The 19224-nt window shown below is 56.8% G+C and overlaps 1 protein-coding gene across 4 annotated transcripts in view; it reads right to left on the bottom strand.

Annotated features, from left to right (window-relative positions):
* The window catches only part of LRP8 (LDL receptor related protein 8), a 76635-nt gene extending 57877 nt beyond the window's left edge, over nucleotides 1–18758 (bottom strand). For all 4 annotated transcript variants that reach the window (XM_068963608.1, XM_068963609.1, XM_068963612.1 and 1 more), the window contains exons 1-2: nucleotides 18650–18758; nucleotides 17745–17864 (exon numbers count right to left, since the gene is read on the bottom strand). In XM_068963608.1, coding sequence (XP_068819709.1) covers nucleotides 17745–17864; nucleotides 18650–18758 — 229 coding nt within the window. The remainder of the gene's footprint in view (nucleotides 1–17744; nucleotides 17865–18649) is intronic.
* Between the last annotated feature and the right edge of the window lie 466 nt (nucleotides 18759–19224).

Below are 19224 nucleotides of genomic sequence, written 5' to 3'. Positions count from 1 at the left end.
GAGCTGATCTGCCCAATGTCACATGAATAGCCATGGGGGGGGTAGTGAGGGGACCACAGTCACTCACTACGCTCATTGAGCGCCTCTGGAAGGATCTAGAGAGCCAAGGCAAGGGGTGAAGTCAGGCAGTGGGGGCCATGAGGGGCGGGTACAGGGCCTGGGCCAGTGGTGGAATCACTCTGTGGATGGCAGAGAAGTGCGTCCCACCACACAGGTGCCTGTTCTCAACCACTAGGACTTCATTAAACTGCCCCCAAGGGTCTAGCCACGACAGGCATGGGGAGGAGGAGGCGACAGAAGGCGCACACCCTGCTCTCGGGACCGGCCCCTCTTCCGCTTCTCTAGGCTTTCCCCCAGGGCGCCCGCCAGCTCTGGTGGGGGTAGGCACACCGTCATGTACCGTTAATGACTGCCATTATTAATATTAATGTGGAGGACAGCTCCAACCAGGACCAACTCTGAGGAGCAGCAGGAAGGAGGCCCAGCTCCCACTTACCCATCCAGACACCTGAGGCTCTCAGCTATCATCCTGCACACTTCTTAGATCACCGAGCAGGACAGGCCATGTCAAGGGCCTGGGGCTCCTCAAGGGGGACAGGAGAGACTCTGGGCCCCAGGTCCCTGGGGCTCACCTGAGAGACGACCAAGTTGGGGTCTTAGTGTCATGGATGTGTCTGAGAACCGTGTAGGAAGGAGGGAGGGGACAGCATGTGGTGCGGGGTCAGATCTACCTCCAGGGAATAAGCCTCCTCAGCCCTGCCAAGCCCCATACACCCTCAAGTCTTGCCCCAGGAAGCCTTCCCCTCCCGCAGTCCCCCCCCCCACCTCCTGACTCAGGCCCTGGCCACATGACCCTGGGGAAGCCTCTCGTTAGCTATGCCTCATCTTTCCCCTGCATGATCAGGGATAAAAACAGTGCTATCTTACGGGGCTGACAAGAGGGCCAAGTGGCAGCAGCTCAGTAAATGACGGCTATGATTACTGACCCTCAGAGGTCAGTGGATGCCAGCCCAGTCAGGTACCACCAAGGAGTGGGGTGGGTTCAGGGGTTTTCCAGTCTCTACAGGGCCACTCTCAGGCAGCAGGATCAGCTGGGGGGCTCTGTATAGCCCCTGTGACAGGCCAGGGACCCAGAGTGCCTCCAGGGGACTCTGTACAGCCCCCATCACAGGCCAGGGACCCAGGGTGCCTCTCAGGACAGAATCAGAAAAAGCTCTGCTTTTGGAAATAGAACTGCCTCATAAGGAAGTGAGACCTCCATTCCAGCAGGTGTGTGCAAGCAAGAGACCCATTCGTTTATTCAACTAGCGTTCACTGGGGCCTTCCTTCTCGGTGCTGGGCCCTGTGTTAGGCACCAGGAGTTGGGAGAGACAGAAAGAGACCCAACCCCGCCAGGGAAATAAGAAAGCAAGAGATACTGAAGGTGCCAAACCGATCCCAGGCCAGGTCTGCCCAGTCCTGTAGATGCGTCAGAGGCTAGAGAAAAAGCAAGAGGCCCTTTGGCATGAAGGGGGCTTGGGGACCACTCGGGATGGCTTAATGAATGTGCTTTGGCCCTGCAGACATAAGGCCAGGCTCCACCTGCTCTGAGCCCCTCAAGGCCCGCATCATCACAAGGGCCTCCTGGTGCCCACACTCTCCCTGCCCTCGTCCACCTTGACCACAGCTCAGTGCTGGTCCCCAGAGCCCCCACCCAGCCTGATACCCAGTGAGGGAAGGACAGGAAGTATCCTTGGAGGGAGGGTCCTGCTGGCAGCAGGGAATGGAGGAGAGAGGGGTGGCTGTCTCTGCTGGGACAGGGACAAGGGCATGGCTGGCCCCAGGCAGGGGGTGGGTTCACCCCTTGCCCACTTTCCCGCCCCACAGCATCCATGACTCCCCCACACCCCCACCCTCCCACCCCAGTCACGGTTCCCCGGGGAGCGGGCTCCAAGGAGGCCCAGCAGCCAGACCACCAGCTGCTGCCCCCTCCCCATACAAACCCTGGCCACAAAGCACCCTCCCCCAGCTCTGCCCGCCTGCGGTGACAGCCTCTTGGCACCAGCTTTCCCCTTCCCTCCATCTGTCAGGAGCCGGTGCAGACAGACTGTGAGAACCATCAGAGGAAGTAGCAGCGCTGCTTGGACCCTCCCCCGCCCCCGCTGCCCCAGGACTACCCCCACCCCACGTCCTTTCTCTCCCCATGCCTGTGTCTACCTTTCCCTTGCATGAAGACGCTGACAAAGTGGGAGTGGGGAGGAGAAGAACAGCCAGCCAGGGACCCCCACTTCCTGGTAACCACCACACATCACGGCCACCATCCTTGACCTTCTCCTCAGTCATTAAGGAGTTGAAATCCTGTGTGCTTGTGGGCTCAGTGTCCCCACCTGAACAACTGGCATAGCAAATCCTGCTGAGCCCACCTCTCAAGGGATAGGAGGAAAATGCCACGAAGAACATAAAGGGTAGCAGGAACGCACAGGCAGGGCCGTCGAGGTAACGATCCTCACCTTACTGATGTGATGTTATTGATGTTATTGACATGAGGTGAGAAGGGCAGGGCTGGGGGAAACCAAGTCTCAGAGAGAGCTGTCACTCAGCTGCGTCAGAGGCAGGGTCAGATCAAAGGCCAGGTGTCCTGGCTGTGTCCACACCAGCACCCCAACCAGGAGGCTCAGCCCTGGCTCCTTTAGACCTTCCAAGGAGCTCTGTGTCTCCTTGAATTCTGCCAAAAGGTGGGGAAGAAATCAGCTTTTTTTCTTTATTTAGAGTGAGCCCTGCCCAACTAGCAGCAGAATCCACAGGTAACAGAGAAGCCCTGTTGCAGAGCCGGGGGGAGTGGTTGCGGGAGTTGACAGAGTGCAGGCTGGCAGGCCAAGTGTCCCATTGGACATGAGCTTTTGTTTTAAAACTGGGGCGGTTCCAATCAAACGAGGACAAGCTGGTCACCCCGCGTGGGAGCAGGCTCTTGGTAATGCCAAAGTACTGGCTAACGCGGGGGCGGGCCTTTTCAACCAACAGAGAGCAAAACCCCTGTCCCCCTTGATCCCAGCAAAGCTTGGCCCAAGGCCCCAGAGGCCCCAGGATGGGGGGCAGGGAGGGAAGTTCTGGTCTAGCTGCCATCTTGGGACCCTGTGGAGCCATGTGTGACCCCAACTGCAGCTCAGATGTGCCCAGGGAACAGGGGAAGGAGACTTGGGTCCTCTATCCCTTTCACCTCCAAGGAAGCTTAAGGTTCAGAGAAGCCAACTGCCCAAGGCCACATACTGAGTTAGGTGACCAAGGCTTGCTTTTCCATCTGCAGATCCTTCCTAGGTCCTGGAACAGAGCAGGCCTGCAGTGAATGCTGGAGCTCAGACTTGAAGACTCCAGTCCATGCCAGGTGCTTCTCTGGGGCTCACACGTGGCTCAGGAGGATGCAGCACAAGGAGCAGAAACACGGCCTGGGAGAGGGGACCTGGGCCCAGGCCAGAGATCCCACCCACTCTCCTCCCCTCCCCCTCCTTGGCAGGCCCTGGCCAGGTCCCCTGCCCCAGCCTCCTGAAGCCTGAGTCTGTGAACCACAGGCTCTTAATCGGACCATCTCGGTACAACGTGGCAAGGATGGAGGGAAACACAGGGACAGGCGAGCCCAGAGCAGGCCCTGACCCAGCCAGGGTGGGAAGGCTCCCTGGAAGTGGAGACTATTGAGGCAAAGGGGGACTGAACAAGCAGAGGAAGGGTCTTCCAGGCACGTGAGAGTGTGAAGATGCCTCTGCGACATCACTCATATCGGGGGGTGGGGGTGGGGCTGGAGCACGGAGCTGATGGTTTTGTGGGGCAAGAAGATGGTGAGGTCTGGGGCTGGAGAGATGCCAGGTGCGTGCTGGGTCTTGAAGGACCCTGAAGGCCAGCCAGCAGACTGTCCTGTGAGTGGTGGACCTCCCTGCAGGGCGCCGAGCGAGGGCACAACAGTGCTTTGAGTGTATGAGCAGAGAACAGACAGGAGGGAGGGAACAGAGGCGAGGCTGGGGCTGCTGCCCTGGTCCAGGAGGCCGCAGTGGGATGGAGTAAGGGCCTGGGACGTGAGTAGGAGAAGGACCAGGCCACGGAGGCTATTAGTGGTAAGGGAGAAAGGAGCTACAACGACTCCCAGATTCCTAACCAAGAAACGGCGGTGTCTGCACTGTGCACTGGTCTCGGGGGCAGAAGAGGTCCAAGCACCAGCCTCCAGCACCCAGCCACAGGTTCTTGCAGGATCCAGGCACTGTCGCCTTGCTGACCAGGAGACAAGCTGTCTGTAGAGATGTCATCATTACCTCTGGACACAGCACATCTGTCTTCGGCCCCCACTTCATAGGGAGGTAGGTCACAGTTACAGAAGGCAGCCAGTGTTTATAGAACCTGAGAGTGTGCAGCCTACCAGGCCCCAAGAAACAGTGGCCTGAGAGGGAATAGGCCTTACTCGAGGTTACATAGCATGTCAGCTGTCACAGGCCAAGAAGGGATACTAAGCAGGTTTGAGATGAAGGTAAGGGGCACAGTCTGTGCACAGAGGCCCCAGAAACAGAGGCGGGACCAGGACAGGACAGAGTGTCACAGGAGGCAGATTTGAGGTTGAAAGGAAGACAGATTCTCTAACAGGAAGAACTGTCCAGGGACAGAAAAAGCTCTCAGTTGCTAAGTTAGCTCCCTGTCCCTGAAGGTATTCAAGCAGACACCTCCCCCACCCCCACATCCAGCCCCTGGAGTTGCTGGAGGAAATTCCCACATTGGGATGAGTGTGGAAGCCTGCTTTGGCCAAATAAAGATGCTTCTCCCAAGAGCCACAGCTCACTCAACTCATTCACTCAACACAGAGTCACCAAGGCTTGCTCTGTGCCAGGCCGGGGACATCAAGGGCAGGTGGAACAGAACAAGAGAAACCGTCTCAGTCAGTCTTCCTCGTGCTCATCCAGGGAGATGAGGCCAAAGCTGGGAAGGGGGCACAGGGTGGAGGTCCTGGCTGCCCAGGCTCCATGTCACAGGTCTAAGGGACTGGGCACATGTGGGGCACAGGGTCAAGGGCTGGACAGGGTCAGACACAATACAAACTCCTCCTACACCCCATCCCTCCTCGAGGTCCCCAAGGCTCTGGGCTCATTTCCTAATGAGGTCCCTGGAAGGACTCTTCCTAATTAAATTAGGACAGTAAGTTATGGCCTGGGGCCACCAGGAAGAAGCAGGGATAAAGCAGACTTCTGGGCGGGGGCTCCCCTGCCCTTCCTATTCCACCCAGCAGTGAGCATCCCTGCATGGGAGGGAACACCTAAAGGACAGGTGGGAGACAGAGGTTCAGAGGAAGAGGTCAAAAAAAGCCGAGCAAATCACATGCAGGCTTACTGCTCTCAGGGCTTTTCTTAAATAAACTTACATACTCATCCAGCCACTTGGAGGGTTAGGTGTTGGCTCCATTTTAGAGACAAGTGAAGTAACTTGCCTAGGGCCCACCGCTAGGAAGTGGGAAAGCATGGACTTGCTCCCAGGCAGCCTGGGTAGAGGCCCTGCTATTCTCTGTGCCGCAGTGGGGTTACTCAAGGATAAGGTGATGCAAGAGCAGTCAAGAGGAAGGGGACCTGGGGGGTCTTTATGTCTGTGGCTCCCACCTGGCCACAGAGCAAGCAAAGGTTTGGTGTTAGACCTGGACGAGGGTCAGGGTATCCGAATTTCAAAAGCTGCCCAAAGTGACTCAAGCTCCTGATGCAATCCTCACAGGTGGGAAAACTCAGGCTCAGGACAGGTCAGAGACTCACTCAGGCCCCTCAATAAGTCGGTGACAAGGGGAGGCCCCCTGGCTCCCGGTGTGGTGGCACTGAGAGCCTAGGGGGACTGGCTCTCGACAGGAGAACAGTAACAAGGGCTCAGGCCTCTGCTCCCGGGGGGAAAACTCAGTGCAGAACCACATAGCCACCAACCTCTGGGCCCTGGTGTGGACCTGTGCCCAGCGCAGGAAGAGCTGACAGGTTCTGCAGGACCCAGTGAGCTTCAGCTACTATACCAAAACCAGGAATTGCTCATTGTCCATGTGCATGGGCCTCTCCGGCGGTTTACATGGTAAAGAATCTGCCTTCAATGCAAGAGACCTAGGTTCGATCCCTGGGTCAGGAAGATCCCCTGGAGAAGGGAATGTCCACCCTCTCCAGTATTCTTGCCTGGAGAATTCCATGGACAGAGGAGCCTGGTGGGCTATAGTCCACAGGGTTGCAAAGAGTCAGACATGACTGAGCGACTAACACTTGCACTTTTTCACACAGTGCAGGAGTCTGAGCTTCCAGTTTGAGGGACTTGTCCCAGGCCTGCAGCTAGGACACGGAAAGACTGCAGTGGAAACTGGAGTCCAGCTGACACTGGGAGGCCATACGAGCCCCTGTCAATCACCTCTGAGAAGCAGGCAGTTGTTCAGGTAGGGGAAGGAGAGCGTGGAGGCATGAGAGCATCACGTGTGCAGCAGATAGAAAGCCTGGGGCTGCAGGTATTAAAGAATCGGCCTGGTCAGACTCAGTGAAAAAATAAACAGGCACAAACTCCCAAGTGGAGGCATGTTCTGCTAATAAACAGTTGGTTCCAGCTTTGCATGTTTGGTTTAGGCCACATCCCCTGGGTTGGGGTTGTGAAGGGTTGGATTTCACACCCCTTACTCTGGGCCTCCTGAGCCACAGAGAACAGGGGCAGCTCCTTGGATCCCCACGCCTGGGGCCTGCCCATAGCAGAGGTCCTGTGAACTCCCTGGTTCTCAGGGGAAAAAGAATCCCAGAGAATTAGAGCTGAGAGGGGCTGGGAGATGCCCCACTCCTAATGAGTAGAGACCCAACAGGGTCAGGAACCTGCCGATGGCCAGTTGGTGAGGTAGGAGCAGGGGTGGAGCTGAGGTGGGCCTGGAGTCCAGGCCACGATGTTTCTATCAAGCTCAGCCCTCTAGGTGGGGGGTGGGTGGGTGCAGACAGTGGGCTGCAGGCTGAGACTTGGAGGTGGAGAGAGGCTGCCATGGCAGGGGGCAGGCTGGGAACAGAGACTCCTGGCACCTCGCCAGCTACAGATAATTCCCCGCCACAAACAGCCCAGTGGGGGGCTTTGGCTTCGGCTTGGCTGGGCGGCCTTGGCCGGCGTGGAAGGAAGGGCGTCACCGTGTCCCTGCCACCTCCGTGTGTCTGGGACGGTCACCTCCCTCCTGGTGCACACCCCTCTCTGAGATGTACACCCTGTTCACATGCCCATGTACTGGGACACATGGCGGAGAGGAGGCTGAGGGTGACGGGGGCAGCAGATGGCAGCTCAGAGTCTAGGAAGCAGAGAGGGCAGGCAGCGGGAGGAGCGCTGGCCTGAATATCCCTGGATTCGCGCCACCAGGAAAGCCCACCCTGGGCCTCCAGCTATTCAGTCCTGCAGCTTAACCTGGGCTGATGGGCCCTTCTTGCCTCTCATCAGCTTCCAACTCTCTGATGTTAAACGGACCCACTGGGGAACCAAGGCCCCCTCCTAGACAACTATGCCAGGCGCAGCTGGTTAACCAGCTCTCCTTGTTTCTCTCTGCTTAACCAACTCCCCCAGGCCACCCAGGAAGCAGCCACTATGAGGCCTCCAGTGCAGATGGCAGTGGATGAGATGATTCTTACAGTCCCTCCCAGCCCAAGAAGCTGCTGTTCTCCCAGGCAGCCAAGTCCTCCCAACTGGCCAGCTGACCTACATCTCTCCTGCTGCTATTTCAGCAGTTGCCCTCTTGTCCTGTCCTTGGTGGAGGAGGAGGAGGAGGAAAGCTGCTGATGGTCCCTTCTACTTAGCTGTTCCCTGTGCGGGGATCATGGGCTTGGGAGGGGAAGTGGGGTGCTCATTTCAGGGCCAGGTCTGGGCAGAACACTTTATATCAGCCTGCATACCTCTGAGAGGTAGGCTCATTATCCCCATTTCAGAGACCAGAGATCTAAAGCTCAGAGCATAAGACCCATACCAGGAACCCTGGCTAGTGGGTCACAGGACTAGTGGTCTGACTCCATTTTTCTCCATCAGTCCACAGCATCCAATCCAATCACAGGCACAGGAAGAAGGCAGAAGGGAAAGCAGCCCAAGGAACATGAGCCCTAGGGCTGAGTTCTGGAAATGGACCCTAAATAGTCCAGCTACCCTCCATCAACCTGCCTGGAATCCACGCACAAAGCCAGCTACACTCCCACCAACCCTCACCAGGCATCAAGGAGCTTGAGGGCCACAAGTCCCCTTCCCCCAGGCCAGGAATGGCCCTGAGCCCAGCTCCAGGGAGAAGAAAACTGCTCAGAGTGCTGGTTACAGTGTAGGCGGAGTATGGACCAATGGGTGAAGGGGAGATGAAGTTCAGAGAGGGAGAGCCCCTCACCCAGGGTCACACAGCAAGTCAGGGGCAGGGGCAGCATTTTATAATGCTGTGGAGGAGACAGATTCTACAAACATCCTGAGAAAAATGAAGGCTGGTTGTGTTCCCTCTTGTGTCCTCTGGTGGGGGTGTTCTCCTTGGGGCCAGAATACAGTTGGCCTTTCTCCTCACTTTGCTTTGCGCGGCCTGGATCTGGCCGCCTTGTCTGCCCCCTGGGACTGGGGTGAGGTGGCCCTGTGCTCACGGGAAAGGGAGGTCCTGTGGACTGCCCGCCTGGCTGGGAGGGGCCGCAGCGAGTCGGGGCGTCGTGAGATAGGAAACTGTCTCCTTGAGGGAGGGCGGCAAGGTGAGGAGGAAAGCGCGCGCTCAGCCCCGTCTCTCCCAGGGCTTTCTTCTTCTTAGGGGAAGAACCAGAAAAGGGCACAAAGGTGTAATCCTGATATTTACCCCAGCACTGTGTAGACAGGAAAAAAGACAGAACCAACTAAACACAAGTCTATCCATAGGAGACTATGTCATTAAACCAGGGAAGATTCATGCAGCGGAATGCTATCTAGCCCTTTAAAACGATGATCGGCATCTACTGTGCCGGACACAGAAAGATGCACATGTTGTAGGGAGAAAACAACTGGCGTAACACATGCTCATTTTGCTAAAAAAAAAAAAACCAACACATGAACTCACATGCAGAGAATACAAGAACATCTCTGGGAGGACAGGCAGCTCCCACAGTGGTATAACCACATGGGAAACTCCTGCCTTCCTCTTTGCACTTTTCTGAATTGTCTGGGTGTCTTCACTTTTTTTAAACAAGTATGAAACTATCTTTATATAATCAGAAAAACTTTCTTCCATTGGAAAAAATAAATGAAATCAACTGAAGTGAGTTTTGGCTTGAGCACCACCAGTAACAGGCTGTGTAGCCCCAGGCAAGCCCCGCACCCTCCCTGAGCCTCAGTTTCCTCAAGAAAATGGGGATGATAATGAACTTCTGCACCACCTTCCCCACAGAGCAGCTGTGAGGCACAAACTGGAAAAAGCCATATTGTGGTTCTAACAGGCTGAGAGGGCCAGAAACTGAATCGTCTGCGGAGTGGCTGGTGTAAAGTCCCTTGCGGAACTCAGAGCCAGTGACCAGAGGAGGGTGGTGGCCACATGACCATTCCTGTGGACTCCCAGACTGGCAGACCTCAGGGAGGCTTTGGGCTGCCATATCCAAGGGGCGGGTGTGTGGAGGCTGAGAGGGATCATGGGAATTGTGTGGACCTAGGAGCTCCATGGCCCTGCTTCTCCAGGTGACTCTTCCAGTCACTAGAGGGTATTGATAATAAGCTGGACTCTGCACCCCCAAAGCACTTGGCTTGTGGGCACCTGCCAGGGACAGAGAGGTCTGACCTAGTGCAGGGGGATGGGTGAGGTCACAGTTGGGGCCCCTCCTGAGCCACTCCAGCCAAGGGGCTATTCCTGGGGCCTATGACATACACGGAGGAGCCAGGGCCACACGACTGGTGATGGAAACTGCTGCTTCGGGCTCAGCTCATGCCCAGGGGCACCAAGGGGCCAGAGCTGCTCAAGAGGAAGTCCATACGCCCACTGGCAGGGGTTGGCAAAGACAGATGCCTGGGGTACCCAGAAAGGAAGAGGGGCCACAGCACACCCCCACATCACTCCCACTGCAGCTGTGACTGGGATGTGTGAACATGCATCTCCTCCCTTACCTGCGTCACGCTGTAGCTAGACAGGCATGGCCCAGCCTGTCGCTGACCGACCAACCCACCCGGGGCAAGTGACTTGGCTTCTCAGAGCCTTGGCCTCAGGTGACCCAGCTCACAAGAGAGGACCTGACTATGGTCCCTAAAGGACACCCAGCTCCCTTTTCCAGCCTCAAGGACCCCTCAGGGGCTTCTCAGAGGCCCCAGGGTCCCCCTCATCTGACTGATACTAGCTTCCCACTCTCAAAGGTGGGGGGCATTTCCTCAGTCCATTCATCCATTCACATAGCACTCCTCAAACGCCTCGGCTCTGGGCCAGGCCCTGTGGTCCCCCACCTCAGATACTCCCCAGCAACCACAAGACCCTACAGTGGGCCATGACAAGGGTCTGCAAAGCCATGGCATCCAAATATAGGCGAGGTTAGATCACACCAGGAAGACAGGGAAGGCTTCGTGGCAGAGGTAATGAGCTAGGTTTTCAAGGATTAGTAGGAGACAGGGCAGGACAATCCAAGCAGAAGGAAAGTATTTAGGAAGACCCACAGTCGACGAATTGCGTGGGAGCCAGAGAACCAAGAGCTTTCCTGGTAGCTCAGCTGGTAAAGAATCTGTCTGCAATGCAGGAAACCCTGGTTCAATTCCTGGGTCAGGGAGATCCCCTGGAGAAGGGACAGGCTACTCATCCCAGTATTCTTGGGCTTCCCTGGTGGCTCAGATGGTAAAGAATCTGCCTGCAATGCAGGAGATTTGGGTTCAATCCCTGGGTTGGGAAGATCCCTTGGAGGAGGGAATGGCCACCCACTCCACTATTCTTGCCTGGAGAATCCCCATGGACAGAGGAGCCTGGCAGGCTACAGTCCTTGGGGTCGCAGAGTCAGACACGACTGAGCGACTAAGCACAGCACAGCACAGAGAGCCAAAGTCAACGTTTTGGATGACTTGGGTTCTTGGCCTTTTCTGGAGGAAAGACGGTGAATTGGAAATGACACTCTTTGAGGTTACCTGCATCAGTGACATATCGCTGGGGCCCTAGTTTCCCTATCTGTATAACGGGAACAGTAACCACCATCCCCAGGCAATGGCCAAGGAATACCCTTGGAAACTATGGAGGTTCACATTCATGGGGGGCTATGTGAGGAGAGGACCTTACGTTGGGGCTCTGTGCTGTCTCCAGAGAAGAGGGTCCCTCCCAGACAGAAATCTGTAGTCCAAGGAGGCATCACTGGACACTGCAATCCCTCACCCACTTCTTCCACACCCTCTGAGCCCCAGGCCCTCTGACCTCTACAGGGTAATCAGAGCTTGGAAAGGAAGAGTCTGAGGAAAAGTCCAGGCTCCAGAGTGGACAGGCCTGGGTCAAGTCCCAACTCTAGCACTCAAACATCATGACACTGGCCAAGTCACTTCTCTTTGAGCCATGGTTTCATCATCTTTGAAAAGGCAATAATAAAACAGCCCTCCAAGGGTTGTGAGTAGCAAAGCTACTGAATGCAGACTTCCAACATGATACTAAGCACGGGGTAAATAGCCTGTATTGATTGTTAGTAATTCCCTCGAGCGAGCTATTTTGGCATATTCCTTGCTCAGCACAAGGTTGGCAGGACAACTTGGAGAAGAAGGATCTGGGACCAAAGGAAGAACAGGGACAGATTATGGGAGCTCAGGGACCAGGGAGCAAGAGGACAAGAGGTCAGGGAGGGCCACCTGGGGGAGGTGGCATCTCCACCAGACCTTCAAAGACTGGGCTATCGGGGCATGTGGGCAAGTGTTATCAGTGCTGCTTAGATCCAGGGCCCTGAGGCTTGGCTGCACGGCCCCCACAGCAGGGCCCCACACCCTCCCCTCAGCCCAGGGCTGGCTTCCTGGGGGTGGCACTGGCCTAGGGGGTCTGACCTGGGCCAGAACACTTACTTCCATTTGCTTACAGCCCTGAAGGGCAGCGCAAACAAATCGGTCCTCTCCTGCTCCATCAGCCCTCTGCTTCCTCCCTCTCTTCACCCTCTCCCTGGGGGCATCTCTCTGGCCTCACCTGCTGCTGCTATTTCCCCAAGGAGGGAGAGCTGTCAAGTCAGTTTCGTGCAGATAGCTAAGAGGACTGAGAGGCCTACTGCACTCAGAACCCTCAGCAGGCCTGAGTGAGCCCAGGGGGTTTCTGGAGGGGAACTTGGTCCCAGGAGAGCCCGCAGGAAGGCCCATGGGAGAGTCTTCAGCAAACGCTCCTGAGGCCTGCTGGCACCAAGCCATGGAGGCACCATCCTGGCCCTGGGGAAGGGAGAAGCTTGGGGTCTGCTGGGGGCCACAGGGCTTCCTCCGCTTTCCAGGCACAGAGAGCTCATAAACCAGCCTTGGGACAATCATCTGGCCTCAGGGAAGGCTTCCTCTGCCCCTCCCAGGGTCCCAGACACTCCACTGAGACCAACCAGGCTGGTTTGGTTCACTTCTTCCCTCAGGCCCTCCCTGGGTGACTTGCTCCATTTCCAGGTTCAACTCAGGGCTGAATGGCCTTGGGGCTACCTCCACTGGGGCTCAGCAACCCTGCGGCTGGGGCAAGTCTCAGACATGGGAGCCTTCAGACCTCTGGCTAAGCAAATAGGAGCAGGAGAAGTAGGGACATTTTGGCAGACAGATATGTAGAGTCTTCAGTGAACTCCTCCAGAGCAGACAGACCATTGCCATTCACTGGACACCTATTGCTTATCAGGCACATTATCTCACTGAATCCTCACAGCACCTCTGGGAGAGGGAGACTAATCCTACCTCCAAGGCCATTCAGCCAGAGGTCACAGTGGGGATAGAAAACCAAAAGTGTCTAATTGGGGGCCACATTGAGTTATTCCAACACCAAGTCTCTAACTCCCCTCTCTTGACTCATGAATCTCAGCCCAGGAGAGAGACGGTAGCAGGGAAGGCTTTCTGAAGGAGGTGAAACCTGCACTGACAATTCGAGGACGACGAGAAGGAGGCTGCCAGATGAGGCAGCAGAAAGCGTTCCACACAGACGGAATAGCATGTGCAAAGGCCTCGCCGTGAGAAGCAGCAGGAAAGCTAGAACGTGACAGAAGGCTGGGGTCACAGGTTCGTTCACAGGAAGAGCAGGAAGGGGTTGGAGGGCAGCGGCCATTAGGAGCTGGTCACAGAGGCCCATATGTAGAGGAGTCTCAGCTGAACTTATGCTGTGGGGACATGGGAGCTTCAGGAGGACTCTGAATGGTGGAACTGGCAGCTCAGATGAGGAAACCGAGGTTCAGAGAGAGCAGCACTGTCTGTCAGATGACTCCATCCAAAAAAGGACATGAAGCTGGGCCTGGTGTCAGGGGTGTTAGAATGGCTTAGGTCAGGTGGCACACCGAATACCAAATGCAACGTGGAGCCCCAGCTGGAAGTGGTAGCCAAGCTTTAATTATTTACAAGGCCACTGCCCAGCAGGCCTCAGCACTCCTGCAGCCAGGCCTCGCCTAGCTAATGAGCTCTTGGCTAGGGGAGACCTCACTGCAGCCACTGCTTATTAAACTTGAAGTGGAGGGGTGATGAAGGCTAGGAGAACAGGGCAGCCTAAAAGAGCCTGAATAGGGAGAGAAAACTGAACATACAACCGGGCCACCTGTCTACACAGCCCATCCACACAGAGAAGCTGGAGGGGGATGTGAGGGAGAGGCTGATGTCCCCTCAAAATGAGGAAACAGAGGCCTGGGAGGACTTGCCTGAAGTTACCAGCTAGTGCTCGATGTGGTACACATTCCATAGTCGGGTGCCTGCATTCAAACCCAGCAGCTTCAGTTTTACTGAAAAATCATACCCCCTTGAGAGTGTTCCTTAACCCCTCTGTGCCTTTGTAAAACGAGGATGTGCACAGGGACTTCATAGAGTCACCCCGTTTTGTAGAATCCCAGCACAGCTCCTGGTCCACAGCAAGGGCTCAGTAAATGTGCACTGTTCTTGCTGTTGCTGCTCTGGGAGCAAAGGGCTGGCTGGAGACCAGAAACCCTGTCTCTGCCCCAGACACTAAGGAGCAACAGGAAACTGAGGCCAAGACGCCGGCTGGTCTATGTGGCCCAGGTGCAGCCAGGAACCCCACCCCTTCCCTTGGCTGGGCTGCCCCTGAGCTTCCAGCCCCTTCCTCTACTTTGAAGACCCTTTGAGTTGAGAACTGACGCCCCATGAGCCTTTCCCTTTCCCATCCTGCCAGCTCTATTCGAAAAGCCAAGTCCCATCCATTGTGGGTTAAGTTTCAGCACTTAGAAGGTCAAGTTCCAGCTCCAACCATGAGGAGCTGTGTGACTTTGGGGGCATCATGTCACCTCTCTGAACTCCAGTTCTTCCTCTATAATGTGGGGCCCATATCATCTATTTCTAATTGCTAAGTCCTAATGAAAGTGAAAGTGTTAGTCACTCAGTTGTGTCTGACTGCGGCTCTATGGACTGTAGACTGCCAGGCTCCTCTGTCCATGGGATTCTCCAGGCAAGAATACAGGAGTGGGTGGCCATTCTCTTCTCCAGGGGATCTTCCCGACCCAGGGATTGAATCCAGGTCTCCTGCATTGCAAGCAGTTTCTTTACCACCTGAGCCACCAGGAAGGCATCAAGTCCTGAGGGAACGCCATTCATTACCATCTTTCAAGGCCTGGCTCAGCTGTCTCTTCCTCCAGAAGGTCCTCCTTGGCTTCCTCCAAAGACAAGCTCCCTCCCCACAACCTCCATCATCTCACGGAATTCATGGTCAGCATTCTAGCCCCTTTGGGAGCTTGAACTCATTTTGCTGCACACAGACTTCACTTACAAATTGCGATCCCCAGTTTACAAGCTAAGAGGTACAGAGGCAGAGTGGCTGCGGCCCTCTCACAGGGTGGAAGGGGCAGGATGATTAAATATACGGCAGGGAGGATGGTTCCAAGCAAAGCAGTTTGGGCAGGTGGCCCAGAATGGAGGGAACTTCCCACATGGGGAAGGAAGAGGTGACAAAATACCATTTTCCAACACCTGGCCCCATAGAGCCACTGAAGCTTGCAGCCCTTTCTTCACTACTTCTCATTGTGACCCCTAGGAGTCCCTTTCTAAAGACCTTGGTGGTGTGAACTCGCATCCATTCCCTTCTCTTCACCAGCCCCATGTGAAGACTTTCTATGTGTACAATCTGTAGTGAAGGAATGGCTACCCTCATTTGGCAGATGATGAGACAAGTCTAGGAAAGTCCAGTGTGTAGGATCAGTACTCGATACTAACAGCCAAGCCCTCAATGTCAGTTGTTTTTGTTCACTAACCCTTAGTGAACAACAACAACAACAAAACCCCTTAGTGAACCCTTTTGTTCACTAACCTCTGACCCCACCCCAGCCATCTCAGAATGAAAGCAGGAGCCCATCAGATTGGCCCTCGCCCGGCCACCAGCTACTTCACTCTCATCTTGCCCAGAGCCTTGCATGGACATGAGAAGCACTGGGATCCCCCTCCTGGGTCCTTCTTCCCCACACTCCCACCACCACCACAGACAATGCCCCTGAGCTAGCAGGCAGGCGGGCACCCTGACCAAGTCGTGTCCCTCTCAGTGTGTGGCCTTGGGCAAATCACTCAACTTCTCGGAGACAGAATTCTTACCAACAGATGAGAATGACAAGAAACACTTTTGCTCTTCACAGCCATCCTCACAAAACTGTTGCTATGCAGACTCAGGGAGATAAAGTAAAACCAGCCCAGAAATGTAGTTTCTATTTGCCCCCCCACCCCATCCTCAGCACTCCTACTAAAAGGAACCACAGAAGAACAACTCCCAGGGAGGAGATTCACTGTCATTTTACCCTCACCTAGGCATTTTCAGAATTTCAACAGAATTGGGAAATGGTCAGGATCATAATTAGGCTAAGAACTCTGGAGTCAGATGCTTAAATTTAAGCTCCTACTTAACAGCTCAATAGCTGTGGGGTAAGTAACTTAATCTCTCCCGCCAGTGCCTCTTTTTTTGTGTGGGTTTTTTTTTTTTGGGGGGGTGGTCTGTAAAATAGGACTGTTCTGAAGATTAAAGGAATTTATATAAGACACAGTGGTGGACTTGACACAGTGGTAGACTTCCCACAGTGATGGACACACAGCTAACAGCACATGTTAGTTGCATCCCTTTAAATGACATTTCTAGAACTGGTCCTCAAAAACAGGGCAGGAATCATTAGCCCAAGTGGTCAGGAGAGGAAAGACAGGAGGGAAAGATGTACCCATGTCACACAGCCAAATCTGAGATCAGTTCAGTTCAGTTTGGTCGCTCAGTTGTGTTCACCTCTTTGCAGTCTCAAGGGCTGCAGCACACCAGGCTTCCCTGTCCAATACCAACTCCAGGAGCTTGCTCAAACTCATTTTCATCGAGTTGAGTCAGTGATGGTCTGAGAGTGAACCTGGAGGCTGACTGGCTGGCAAACCAAGGAAAATCAAAACAAAAACAAAAACTAGAACTCAACAGACAATGCCAGCCCAGGTGGTCCCTCTACCCCTTGCCACTGTGTGGAGCTGTGGGCCAGTTGCCCTCATCCTGCAGAAGCTGTGCTCCCTGGCCTGGGCAGGGTGGGGGTGGGGGGTTGTGGGAGGTCGGGGAGGATTGTAGGGGGTGGGGGTGAGGGGGTTGTAGGGGGTTGGGGGGTGAGTCTGCTCTCCAAAGTGCCCCAGTGCCTGGCAGACGGCAGGCGCTCAGTAACAATGGATGAATGACTACCTGTGTCTGTGTTTACAGAGTCTTGTTTTTCTGTTCCTGGAACTACATTCCTTCCACAGTGACAACTGCTTGCTAACTCGCTTCAGGTTCCGCAGACATCAGAAACCGCGTGCACTTCAAGAAAGAACTTCCAAAGCTGCTGCGCCCGGGTGCCGGCGAACACCACAGTCAGCAGAGGCGGTGGGCCACCTCATGTAGCCCGCGGTTCACGCACGGCCTTGGGGTCCTCACGCCCCTTCCAGGAAACAAACTCTTCCTTCTGGTCCGCTTCTTCCTGCTCTGCCATGACTCACTCCTGGGCCTGGCTGGCAGGAGACCGCAGTCGGCCAACCAGGGTGGCACAAGAAAGGTTTTCACCGTGACTAGGCAGAAAAGCAGCGGGCGCCAGCGCCCGCCCTGCACCTACTACCCAGGGGATGAGCGGGGGTGTGACCAAGGCGGGGCCAGGGCAGGGCCCCACCGCCCGGAGCGCCAGAAAACTGCACACCCGTTCGCTCCACGATTGGCCCGCTCAGACCACAGAGACCTATGGGGTGGTCCTCCCACAGCCAATCAGGGGCCCCGGGGAGCCCATTCATTCACACAACGCGGCAGGAAAAGAAGCAAGGCTAGGCCCAGAGTTGCGTGGAACTTTGAAACACGAGCGCGTTCAGTGGTGCCGAGGCTAGAGTTCCGGGGGGCCCGATCGCAGAAAGGTAGGCGCCTGTAGGGGCTGTCGCTTCGCCGCCTACAGATCCTTCCCAGCAATCTGGGCGTGGCGCACCATCCTCCCCGGCCCCGCAGTGCCGGGTTCCGCTCCGGCCCCAGCGGGACCCGCGGGCCGCCGGGAACCGGCCGGGTTCCTAAGTGCCCAGAAGGAAGCGGCTCCCGGGCGGACTCCTGGCGGCAGCCTCCGGCAGTAAAAGCCCAAACAGGTGGCCCCGCGGAGGCTGCAGCCACGTGGGCGCTGAGCAAAGCGTCCCCCCACCGTTCCCTCCTTCCCCAGCCAACCACTCACGGCAGTCGTCCTCGTCACTGTTATCGGAGCAGTCGTCGTCCTCGTCGCACCTCCACACGGAGGGGATGCAGCGCTCGTTCCGGCACCGGAACTGGTTCTCTTCGCACTCCTTGACCGACCCTGCGCGGGGGGAGAGGAGGCGTGAAGCAGATCCCCAGAGCATAGCGGTCCCGGCCGCGGGGAGGGGTCTACTGAGTGCAGGATAGGGGGCGACGCTGAAGCCAAAGCCTTGGAGGCCTCTGGCACCCTCGACCAGGAAGGAGGGCAGGATGATAAGAGTTCCAGGGATGACGGGCTGCTCTGTGGCACGACGAGGCCAGGCACACACAGTCGGTGTCACACCATTTTGATACACTCCCCATTCAGAACACTCACCCGCCCACAAGGCCCATAATGAGAGATCCACACAGACAGAGCCCACAGGGAGCCCCCCGAACACGCCGCGACACGCGCACTAGGCGCTGCGGGCACATCCCCCTCGCACGCAGCCCCTCTTTCTCTGCAACACGCAGGGGTCGCCGGAAACGCATTGTCAGCCGGGGAAGTCTCCTGGCTCTGCTCATCGCCGCCGCGAAGCGCGCGTGTCAAATTAACCCCAACGGCGAGAATCACACAGCCCTCGCGAAACCATCAGTGACCAACCCAGCAAAGTTCCTGGCCCCCACGGCGCCCATCCCCCAAGAACGGGTGCCGGGGCCAGAGCCCACTACACAAGAGAGCCGCGAGGGTGGGGGTCGAGGGCAAATTAACGGAGACCTGGGTCCCCAGGAGTATATCCTGCACAGGCGCCCCCCTGCCTGGCCCGTGCTCAGGGACCCCGACGCAACCCGCCCGTCGGCCGCCGGGCAGTGCTTTGTTGGCCGCTCCAGCGGCTCAAAGCCGGGCCGGGCATCGGCCGCACGCACCTTGGCCGCCGCGCAGTGGATCCGCTGCCGCCGCCGCGAGATGCTGGAGCCGCAGCAGCAGCAGCAGCAGCGCCAGCGGCCGGAGCGCGCCCCGCTCGGGGCGGCCCATGGCGGGCCCCGGGCTCCGGCCGCCGCGCCCCGCGCACCCTGTGCCGCCGCCTCGCCTCAGCCCACCGAGTCCTTGCCGCGGCGCCGGGGCTGCCGCTGCCCCCGCCGCCGCCGCCGCCGCTGCCGCCCGCCCCGGCTCCTCGGCTGCATTTCAAGCAGGTTTCGTGACGCTCGGCGGCGGGGCGGGCTCAGGCTGGGCGCGCGGCCCCGGGCCTGGGCTGCTGCCGCCGGCGCGCGCGCCCCCTCCCGCTGCCGCCTCCGCCCCACGCTCCTCCCTCTGATGCCTCCTCTTCCTCCTCCCTCGAGCTCTTGGTCTGCTTCTCGGTTGGTACATTCTCAGTGACCCTACTCAGGGTCTCCCTCCTGCTGGCCGTTGCAGACGCTGGGATGAGCCAGGCAAGACCTCTACCCGCAGAGGTAGCAGATGGCCTAAGGGAAGCAGCACAGGCTGCCTGGAGGAGGTGTCA

This window comes from Capricornis sumatraensis, chromosome 2, assembly GCF_032405125.1.
Source record: "Capricornis sumatraensis isolate serow.1 chromosome 2, serow.2, whole genome shotgun sequence".
NCBI classification, from domain to species: Eukaryota; Metazoa; Chordata; class Mammalia; order Artiodactyla; family Bovidae; genus Capricornis; species Capricornis sumatraensis.
Note: the sequence above shows the minus strand (reverse complement) of the source record. Positions and strands in the feature narration are given on the sequence as shown.